The following is a 10,959-nucleotide window of genomic DNA, read 5'->3' as shown; positions in this document are numbered from 1 at the left end:
CCCCGCTAGCTAGACGGACGGACGGATCCCGTTTGCTTGCACCCTTCGGGTACGGAACCCTTAAAATGCAATCCAAAAATTATACGCTCTATTTCAGAAGTTTTAGCATGACATCTGGAGGTTGCCTGCTTTAAAGTTTTAAATATTATATTTGACTAGCTGATGCCTGCGACTTCGTCCGCGTGGATTTTGGTTTCTGAAAATCCCGTGGGAACTCATTGATTTTCCGGGATAAAAAGTAACTATTCACTAGAAGTCACTCTCCAAATCTTTAACTACACCCATGCAAAATATCACGTCGATACGTTGCTCCGTTGGGACGTGATTAAAAGACAAACCAACAAACAAACACTCTTTCGCGTTTATAATAATTAATACGCAGGGTACCTAGTGATTCCACCAATGAGATCCATACTAAGTAGCATTATAAATACGAAAGTGTGTCTGTCTGTCTGCTTACACGGCCCATCCGTTTGACCGATTTTGGTAAAAATTCGTACAGAACACTCATTTCTACAAACGAGTAACGACTTTTGGATACGCCTACCAGGGTTGTTGCGGATGCCAAAATTTTGACATTCGCGGATGCGGATGCGGATGTGGATTATTAGAAGTTCAAATCCGCAGATACGGATGCGGATGTCTGAATTAATGCGAATGTTCCGCATTTGCGGATGCGGATGCGAATATCCGTAGCACCCCTAATACCTACCTAGTGCATTCAGCATAGAATCTAACAACATTTTTCGCAAATAATACTTGATATAAATCCCGCAAATTACTAATACGCGTGGCCGCCATTTTAGTGAAGTCTTTTTAAAGGTTTTTTTAAAGGTCTTTTTAAAGGTCTTTTTAAAGATAAGTCTTTTTTATTAAGTCTTTTTAAGTCAGCACTAGATTGAAGTTTCGAGCTAATGGTAGGTATATTTTTATTTCGGTTGACGTCAAAATGACGTCATTTCGATGTTAATGAGACATGGTTCCAGCGCAATAGCAATTTGCAGGACTTTATAGACTCTTTTTAGAAGTAAAACGCAAACGGAACTTCACTAATTGATATCAATTAGCGAAAGTGTATGATCGCTATGAGACATATACTTAGGTCTCATAGTGCATCCGGTATAGAGATATATTCTTAGAATGATATTTAGTCATCGGGCGTGAGTAAATTGATTTTATTTTGCTCTTTTGAGCATCATCGGCTCGCATCAATTAATGAGTAAAACAGAATGAGAACATTAAACTGTGCACATGTATTGAACACTGATAACCACTGAGAAACCCGACGTGCACTGCGGGACACAATAATCGAGCACTGAAGTTGTAGAATAAAAAATTTCTGACTGTTTTGTTTCCTTTTCGGGAGATTAGGTACCTACCTACTACTGTAATAATAATAAATAATTTTTATTTCAGGCAATGAAAATACAACCCATAACAATACACACATAATATGAAGCGGATGAAATTAATATTAAAATAGAATAGAATAAGAATATAAATGTAAAAAAAATAATGGAGCTAACAATTTAAAAAAACCAATCTAAGTGAAGGTGTTATTGTCGCACCGATGCAGGTTGGAACATTGTTTTGTAAAAGGATTACTAAGATCCTCTACAACGGCACACAAGATAGCGTTTGTACTGTGTGTCAGTCTTTTCCAGAAGGATGCCGTCCTGTAGGAAAAACCACTGACATTTTCTTTTTGTAACATTTTCTCTTTCATGTATATCATTACCTTCTAGATGATGCCCGACTTCGACCGCGTGGATTAAGGTTTTTAAAAATCCCGTGGGAACTCTTTAATTTTACGGGATAAAAAGTATCCTATATGTCCTTCCCCGGGATGTAAGCTAACTCTGTACCAAATTTCATAAAAATCAGTTGAACTGTTGGGCCGTGAAAAGCTAGCAGACAGACAGGCAGACAGACAGACACACTTTCGCATTTTATAATATTGGTATGGGTTGTAGTAAAAACCGCTGTCATTTTCATACTAAGTATGTCTTTTCTTAGACTTTGTTGGAAAATTGTACGTAGCGTACATGATTGGCAGGAACATAATATTTATTGTTTTATTTGTGGTTAAAGAATTTTATTCTCAAAAGAAATCAGATATACAAATTTCACTTAATGAGAAATCTAAATATATAAAAGGAAAAGGTGACTGAATGACTGACTGACTGACTGACTGACTGACTGACTGATCTATCAACGCACAGCTCAAACTACTGGACGGATCAGGCTGAAATTTGGCATGCAGATATCTATTATGAAGTAGGCATCCGCTAAGAACAATGATATTAGAAGAAAAAGAGGTAGATAGGTTACTTATATCAAATTCGATGTTTATTAATGGCACGCTGCGTCAGCGCCGAAAGACTCAACACACATAAACGCATAGATAGTATTTTAACCTCACACAACAGAGAGTAAAGGACGGTGAACTAATAACCTCAGCTTCAGTTGCGCACGAAAAAGAGACGGTTATATTTTGCACTACCTCGTCCTGCACAGAAGAGTGGAAGAAGGACGGATATATGCCTAATAATGCGAGCGTAAAAGAGACGGGACGAGACGGTAAACTAGAAACTCCAAAGAAAAAAAAAACAGTAAAGTCTTTTCGGCTAATGCCGATTTATGCCTACACTGTAGTTGTATAGTAAAATAAAAACCTTATACTGTGGTATTTAATATATTACGAACTAGCTTTTTCCCGCGGTTCCGCTCGTTTTTAGGGTTCCGTGCCCAAGGGGTGCCAACGGGACCCTATTACTAAGCCTCCGCTGTCTGTACGTCCATCTGTCAGCGGGCTGTATCTCGTAAGCCGTAATAGGTAGACAGTTGAAATTTTCACAGAATGTATTTCTATTGCCGCTATAATAAAAATAATAAAAATTAAATTAAATTAAATAAAGGGGGCTCCCATACATGGAAAAGAAGTCGAAATAAAATTACTAAATTTTACGCGGACGAAGCCGCGGGAAGGTAGGTAAAGGAATAAAATGTGAAATGAAAATATTTTTTATTTTTGAAAATATTTACTATTACACAATCTACATACCCATAGCCAAAATATCTGTTTATTTTATATTCTTTGATCGGAAACTTTAAAATACGTACAACGATAACTTGATACGTACTTATGGCATGTGACATAAGGTACAAATTGCAACGAGTTGCATTTTACACGAACGTGCACGAGTTTGTTATTGTTAAATAAGTGAAAAATACGAATTATATAAAAGAAATAGTTTTACTTACGAATGAAATGTGATTCCTTGACTTTTGGAAACCTTGCTTGTGTAGTTTGTGCAGAATCTCATCACACACGACGGCATTTTCGGTTGTTTTGGGAGACGAAAACAAAATACACATTACTATCAACGACGTCATCGATAGCGCGACGACAGCGGGCGACTGAGCTCAGGTTTGCTAATTAGCTTAGTTTTAACGTGCCACTTGCGGTCCGCGTATAACGTATCTACCTATTTTCTTCTAATATCATTGGCTAAGAAAGGATTTTTGAAAATTCAACCCCTAAGGGGGTGAAATAGGGGTTTGAAATTTGTGTGGTCCACGCGGACGAAGTCGCGAGCATAAGCTAGTTATAGTAAAAAGCGAATTTTATCTTTCGGCACAGCGCGGTGGTAAGCAACAACACGATCGTAAAGTAACGGGTAGTCTAATGAGTTAATGACCAATAATATAGGTATGACAATGCTCATACACTATGCCGGCAGGTCTCAGATATTTAATTTTCATACTTATTAATTTTTTTGCGGTTGTGGCAGCCCAATCAATCATATTAATTTATGAACGAATTCGTGTCTATAACTTATAATATTAAATGCGGTTTAAAACTCAATGATCTGTTTTATTTGATAGCTCTGTTGCTAATAAATCAGCGTGCCCTAAATATTTGGCCAGCAGTGTAGTATCGGAACAGGAGTCCGGCGTCCAAATAAAAGCTAACGAGCTCTGTACGGGGGCTTAGTAATGGAGTACAGGCGAACGGGACTTAGGAATTATGCACATTATGGTCAACCCATCGCCGGCTCACTACTAAGTACTATAGGGCTTTCCAATACCGGATTTTTTCAATACCGGTATTAATACCGAAATATTTATTTTCAATACCGGGATCCTGGTATAGGTTTGTGAAAAAATTTAAATTTTCCATTCCATTACATCGCCTGCATGCGTCCACTGCTGAAAAAAAGCCTTTCCAAGAGCGCGTCACCAAACACGGTCCTCTGCCTTTCTCATCCATCCGCTTCTCGCTTCTTCAGATCATTGGACCAGCGGGTTGGAGGTCATCCTACGCTGCGCCTACCAGAACCGTTAGCCCCAACGGCCGTCGGTTCTGCGACAGACATGACCTGCTCATTGCCATTTCAGTATTTCTAGTTTGTAGTTTACGTTTTATTTATAGTTTTGTTTTTTTTTATTTAAAATTAAATTTTTTAATTTAAAAAAATGAAAAGAGTTGCAACGAGAAAGATTTACTTTACTCAGACTTTTGTGAGTAAAGTAAATTTTCATAATGTTTTAACTCTATTAAAGTTAAAGTAGTCAAAGAGCAAAGTCAAAGAAGGTAAGCTACAGATGCTTTTGTTTTCAAAACTTTAAATAACCGAGGACGGACGGACGGTCGGACGGACGGACGGACAAGGTGAAACTATGTTCCTTGTTTACATGGTTCCTTGTTTACTACGGAACCCTAAAAAAACAAATATAAAGCGGTTTCCCCTGCGCCTGTGCGCCCCGGTGGCACGGCATCGGTCTATCGCCAGATCACCTTCCACCGCGATAACCTTAAAAGCACCACCAATATTAATACATCAAACACCCACGTGCACCGCGTGTACCACGCGCACCCACACACCCACACTAGCACCCACACTTACGCGCTAGCACTAATACTAGCCACTACAATAATATCATTTATAGTAATAATAATAATAAATACACTTTATTTGCACAACCACAAGAAGGATTACATTAAAGAATAAAAAACACAGACAGAAGGAAGATACAAAAGGCGGCCTTATCGCTAATTAGCGATCTCTACCAGGCAACCTTGAAGATTGGAAAGTATAAGGAAAATTAGATTGCAGGTGGTGTGTAATATACTAATAAACATAATAGTAGTGTAGTAGTCTAGTATATTAAATATCAGCGTTTGTGCACTCATCCGTGATTTTAAGGATCCGTCAAAAAAAGACGAATCGAATGTACTTACGTATTTGTATGACATCCACTTCGAAGAATCACGGATAGTGGATATGAACCGCATCCGGATGAGTGCACAAACGCCCTAACGGTGAAGGAAAACATAGTGAGGAAACCTACACGACAGAGAATGTTCTTAAAGATGTGTGAAGTCTGCCAATTCGCACTTGGCCAGCGTGGCAACTATGAGTAAACCATTCTCATTCAGAGAACCTGAAGACCTCTTTGGCGTAGTGGAAAACCCTGTGTTCTTATTAGTGGGAGGTCCCGGGTTCGATTCCTGGCAGGGGTTTGAAATTTTATAATTTCTAAATTTCTGGTCTGTTCTGGTGAGAGGCTTCGGCCGTGGTTAGTTACCACCCTACCGGCAAAGCCGTGCCGCCAAGCGATTTAGCGCTCCGGTACGATGCCGTGTAGAAACTAGAAACCAAAGGGATGTTGGTTTAATAAAAACTGTCATACTTAGCCCGCTTCCATCTCAGACTGCATCATCACTTACCACAAGGTGAGATTGCAGTCAAGGGCTAACTTGTATCTGAATAAAAATAAAAATAAATATAGGGGCTAATAAAGGAAGCGAGTGTCAAAAGGATTTATACCTAGTTAAGTACTGAGATATTAAAATAAAATCTAAGTTACAAAAAAAAATTGGATAAGAAGTAGGTAAGCATTTAAAGAATTTTTCGATTTTTTTTCTACCGAAGTAATTGAATCCGATCGTTTTTTTGTTTATTTCGTGACGAATTTAAACTCAAAAACGATAAGCGAACTGTTGGCTGCTGTTTATGATGAAGAGTCGTGTTTATGATAAACCAATCATTAGTTACGCTTATTTTAATAACGCAAATAAAATCAAAAAATGCCTTTAAAATGTTTATGACTGACTTAAAGTTTAAACCACTCTTAAACGCCGCACGCTTACCCAATAAAGCTTTTAAGAGCAGGTGCGTGTGGTTCCCATACACAGGTTCCGTACAACGGGACACGTGTTTTGGGGATCAATATCCAATAGGGCAATAGCTTATCTAAGCGCCGGCGCCTATGTATGGGAGATTTTTGAAGGGATGACACGACACAGGCCGGCGTTTTGAACGCTGCGTTTTTATCCATCGTCTTTCTTCCAACTTTTTTGGCAGGGTTCTGTTTTAGTAGTTTTCTAGCTGATACCCGCGACTTCATCCAGGTGGATTTAAAAATCCAGTGGGAAGTCTTTGATTTTCCGGGATGAAAATAGCCCATGTCATTCTCCAGGTTTTAAATATACCTACCCACGCAAATCACACGCAAAACAGCTGTGATAGCCTGGTGGTTAGGACGTCCGCCTTCTAATCGGAGGTCGGGGGTTCGATCCCGGGCACGCACCTCTAACTTTTCGGAGTAATGTGCGTATTAATTAATTAAATATCACTTGCTTTAACAGTGAAGGAAAATATCGTGAGGAAACCTGCATACCTGAGAGTTCTTCATGTTCTCAAAGGTGTGTGAAGTCTACCAATCCGCATATGGCCAGCGTGGTAGACTATGGCCAAAACCCTTCTCACTCTGAGAGGAGAGTAGTGAGCCGGTGATGGGTTGATCATGATGATCATGATGATGATGATGACGCCAATCACGTAGATCCGTTGCACTTTTATAACGTGATTGAAGGATAAAACAAAAAATCAATAAACTAACAAACAAACACACTTTCAAGGTAATTAATATGTGTAGTTAATGTATATTTGTTAAGCGGTGGTCCTGAGCATACGCCTATAACTTTGCGGCTATACATATATACAATTAAATATCACTTGCATTGACAGTGAAGGAAAACATTGAGAAAACCTGCATGCCGCTATAATGCATAATATTGTTATAGAGTTCTCTATAATGTTTTTGTCGGTGTGTAAAGTCTGCCAATCCGAACTAGGCCAGCGTAGTAGACTATGGCCAACCTCTTCTCACTCCGAGAGCAGACCCGATTATCACCATTACATCTTACAAATTCAACAACTGACCATCAAAAAGTATACGATGGTATCTATGCCTAATTTGAATGAATGATTTGACTTTGACTTTGGTCCTTGTAAAATGTCTTATTTCTTTAGGAGTGGAAGCGTTTAAACAAACGCCAGTCTGTCGCGGCCAACCCTCAATCGATGCGGTATGGTAGCAATTCAGATAAGAGCGAGTTTTACAAATTGACTCAAAAAAAGCTAAAAGGGACAATATGGCTTATGTAGGTTTTATTGTTTTTATTGAATGCATATAAAATTTTATTGTTAAGATTATGGTACTGCTTAGATTTTTATTAAAAAAGAATTGAGACTTGAGTTCACACTTTCAAAACTTAAAAAAACTTTGGGATCTGAAAAATTTACTCGACGTAGGTACCTACCAGTAGCATGCAGGTCATAGAGGCATAAATGCATTTTTCATTATGACCTGCCAGTAAACAGGTTCCTACCTAACAAATGCCTACCCTGGCTTCAAACCCTGTGCACGCCACTGGTACCTACCTACTCTAGATTCAAAGATTTTCAGAAAATCCTTTCTAAGTGAGTGTCTACAATTAGAGAGAAACCCGACTTACATACAACATCTGTAGTTTCTGAAAACCCAACGGTTTGAGATGTAGGTACGTCAGTCAGTTTCTCCTTTCAATTTATAAATGCGTCGGTCTCCCTGTCTGCTAACTTTTCACCGTCCATCCATTTACCGAACTCAGCGAAATTTTAACAGACATAGGTACGAGAGTAGCTTGTATCCTGGGATTTTTGTAGACACAAGCTTGAAGCTACTTTTTCAGAAAATCAAAAAGTTTTCATGGGATTTTTATAAACTAAATACACGCCGACGCAATCGTGGGCAATATTCTATTTGCTACAGAGATAGTTTGCATGGAGATTGATATAAGATACTACTTTTCATTCTGGAAAGTCAAAGTGTCACCAAGATATTTTTTTAAACCGAATTTTACGAGGACGTTAGTCTAAATTCGCATAGTTATCTGTAGGCATAGTTATTGTTTTGATTTATTTGGTTTCAAGAAAAAAAGCGTCATTTTCAGTCTTTCACATTTATTTAAAAACATTAAATACTTACAAACTAAATATGCTTTGGCGGATAGCTTAAAAATATATTTCAATCGCACAAGCGCGTTTTACAAAATACAAAATATCTTAATACAAAAAAAATAACAAAATAATACTTTTTGGCAGTCAGTCTAAAATGGTGTAGGTTTCTTATAAGTATCAACAGACGTAGCTTATGGGGAAATATTTTTTCATTTCGGCTTCTTTATACATTTCTTCCTTCATGTCACCTTCATAAAGATCTGGTACAGAGCTTGTACCTACATTTGTATCTTCATTCAGTTGTCTAGAATAATATTTCTCGGTTTCATTATCTTCATACGTTAAACTATCGTCGAAATATATTGTTGAAGTCATATTATTGTCTGTTTCAAGTGTGTTTTCAACTTTGAATTCGTAGGGTGGAGGCAATTCTCTATGTTCTGACCTATATAGTTTCCTTCCGATGTTTTTGATAGGTTTTACATCTGTGGATGTTGATACTTCAGGAGATTTGATTCTTTTGCTTTTGTATCGTCGATTTTGAAACCAGATTTTGACTTGTGTGGGTGTAAGGTTCAATGTTTTGGCTAGTTGTTCTCTTTCTGGAGCTGTGAGGTACCTTTGGGCTCTGAAACGGACTTCTAGTGCGTGGACTTGAGTTTGCGAAAATAGGATTCTAGGTTTCCTTTTTATGTTCTTCTTTTCTAGCTTGCTGCTGCATGTTGGCTCTGTTAAACAAAAGAATATTTTGGTTATGATTTTCACGTCATTTTGGTAAGGAGTGACATAGCCCAGAATTTAAAGAACTGGACCTCCTATTTGGCACGCACCTGTATACTCTTAAACTCAAAAAAACTGAAAAGTTTTGTGAGTTTTAAGCAATTAAATATCACGTTGAAAGAATAGGTAAGTACATCGTAAGGAAACTCCTGACGAAAGCGAGTTCTTCATATTGTTCTCAAAGGTGTGTGAAGTTGGCCAGAAAGATAGAGTGATGGCCTAAACCTTTCTCATTCTAGAAGAATAAAAGAAGAGGAAACAAGTTCTTAGTAGTGAGCTGGCGATAGGTCACCCCGTCGGTGGATGATGATGATGAACATTTTTGTTATGGTTTAGGAAAGCCTGTGGTCTAACTAAAACACAATTTAAAAATGTTTGAGGATACCTACTTAATGTAAAACTTAATTCAATAAAGTTTCGGTTATATCTATCGGTTTCTAATTTTATTTTCAAAATCGGAAAAAAGTTCTTTAATTCAATTGAACTACTTTTAATATAAAAAAAATGTTTTGCTAATTGGAAACCTGTAGTAAGAAAATTGTACTCACTCGACTGTTTTTTAGCTACAGAGGGGAATTTTTGCAAAGTATTCGAAAACGGAGTGTTTTCCTGTATCAGCTGGACGGTTTTCTCCACACCTTTAACTCCTGGTAGATCTCTTTCAAGGTTATCCTTCCCTGGTACTTCAACCATAACATGATGGCTATTTAAGTCGGGATATTCATGATTCTGATGATATAAATTATGGCAATAAGGGTTATAATTATAATACTCTTCCATTTTTGCTTCATGATATATTTCTGGGGTCCAATAGGAATCATTATGTACTGGGATATTTGGGTATACCTGGGTAAAATACTCTGGGCAGTACTGACTTTGATGATATAAGGTTTCGTATTCAGGATTTCGCCTGTCTTTGTCTGTTTTCCAATCACTTCTTTCATAGTAAGATGTCTGGTTTATGTTCAATATATCTTTGACTGAAAACGGTGTGTTTAAATTCCCTTGGTTTAGTTGTTCGTCTATTTTCATACGATAGTTTTTCTGGTCGTAAACTGGGTAGTCTTTTTCGTATTTGGCATATTCGTATTCATTCTTGCATTCACTGTAATTATGTTTGAAACTATTGTAGGATGTCGATACTTCGTTGTGTTGTTCATAGTTATCCATTTTTGTTTTGATTAAGTGTTTATTTAGTAGTTAAAAGTTAGTTTAACACGGTTGCGTTCATTATTCACTTTGACTAATTAGTTTTCTAATTAAGTTGTGGTTGAAAAGAACCGCGATGGAAGACTGATGGTGTTAAGGATTGGGACACGAAGCCAATCCACGTTGTGCCCTGAGATAGGGGGCGGGGCCATGGTGTTTATATTTGTCTCCTTTCAACGCACTGTAGTTGGTATATCTGTCTCTGTTTGTCTGTAATGCATTCCGGTAACTAAAACGGGGCTAAGTGCATAAAGCAAGTTTTGAGAGAAAAGGAAAAATGTAGAGGTAAAAAGTTTTTGTACGAATAATTTCTGACGAAAACCTGTCAAAGAGTAAATGTACCTATATATAGGGTAACCTGTCAACCGGGATTCGCACACGAAGGGTTCCGTACATGGTTCCGTAGGTACTAGGTATTGTACAAGATTATGTAAATTTATTAGTTTACACTTTACATGGTAGCCATTTTTTGTTGATGTTATAGCGGTAATAGAAACACTGTGAACATTTCAACTCTCTACCGTAATATTCGCGAGATACTGCCCGCTGACAGACAGACAGATAGACGGACGGACAGCATAGGCTAAGGAATAGGGTACGGAACCGTAAAAATAATTCTTTGTTTTGGAGTGACTTTTGTATTGACTCTTGATTTGATGCAATAAGAAAATTCTACTGA

At 37.7% G+C, this 10,959-nt stretch overlaps 1 protein-coding gene across 1 annotated transcript; it reads right to left on the bottom strand.

Annotated features, from left to right (window-relative positions):
- Window positions 1-8,286: 8,286 nt before the first annotated feature.
- On the bottom strand, window positions 8,287-10,352 carry LOC117993646 (uncharacterized). Its single transcript, XM_034981448.2, has 2 exons — window positions 9,620-10,352; window positions 8,287-9,019 (listed from the first exon to the last, which is right to left on the bottom strand). The coding sequence occupies exons 1-2, from the start codon at window positions 10,239-10,241 to the stop codon at window positions 8,469-8,471; spliced, it is 1,173 nt and encodes a 390-aa protein (XP_034837339.1). The 5' UTR covers window positions 10,242-10,352; the 3' UTR covers window positions 8,287-8,468.
- Between the last annotated feature and the right edge of the window lie 607 nt (window positions 10,353-10,959).

This window comes from Maniola hyperantus, chromosome 24, assembly GCF_902806685.2.
Source record: "Maniola hyperantus chromosome 24, iAphHyp1.2, whole genome shotgun sequence".
NCBI classification, from domain to species: domain Eukaryota; kingdom Metazoa; phylum Arthropoda; class Insecta; order Lepidoptera; family Nymphalidae; genus Maniola; species Maniola hyperantus.
The sequence above is the reverse complement of the archived record's forward strand: the minus strand, read 5'-3'. Positions and strand labels throughout refer to the sequence as shown.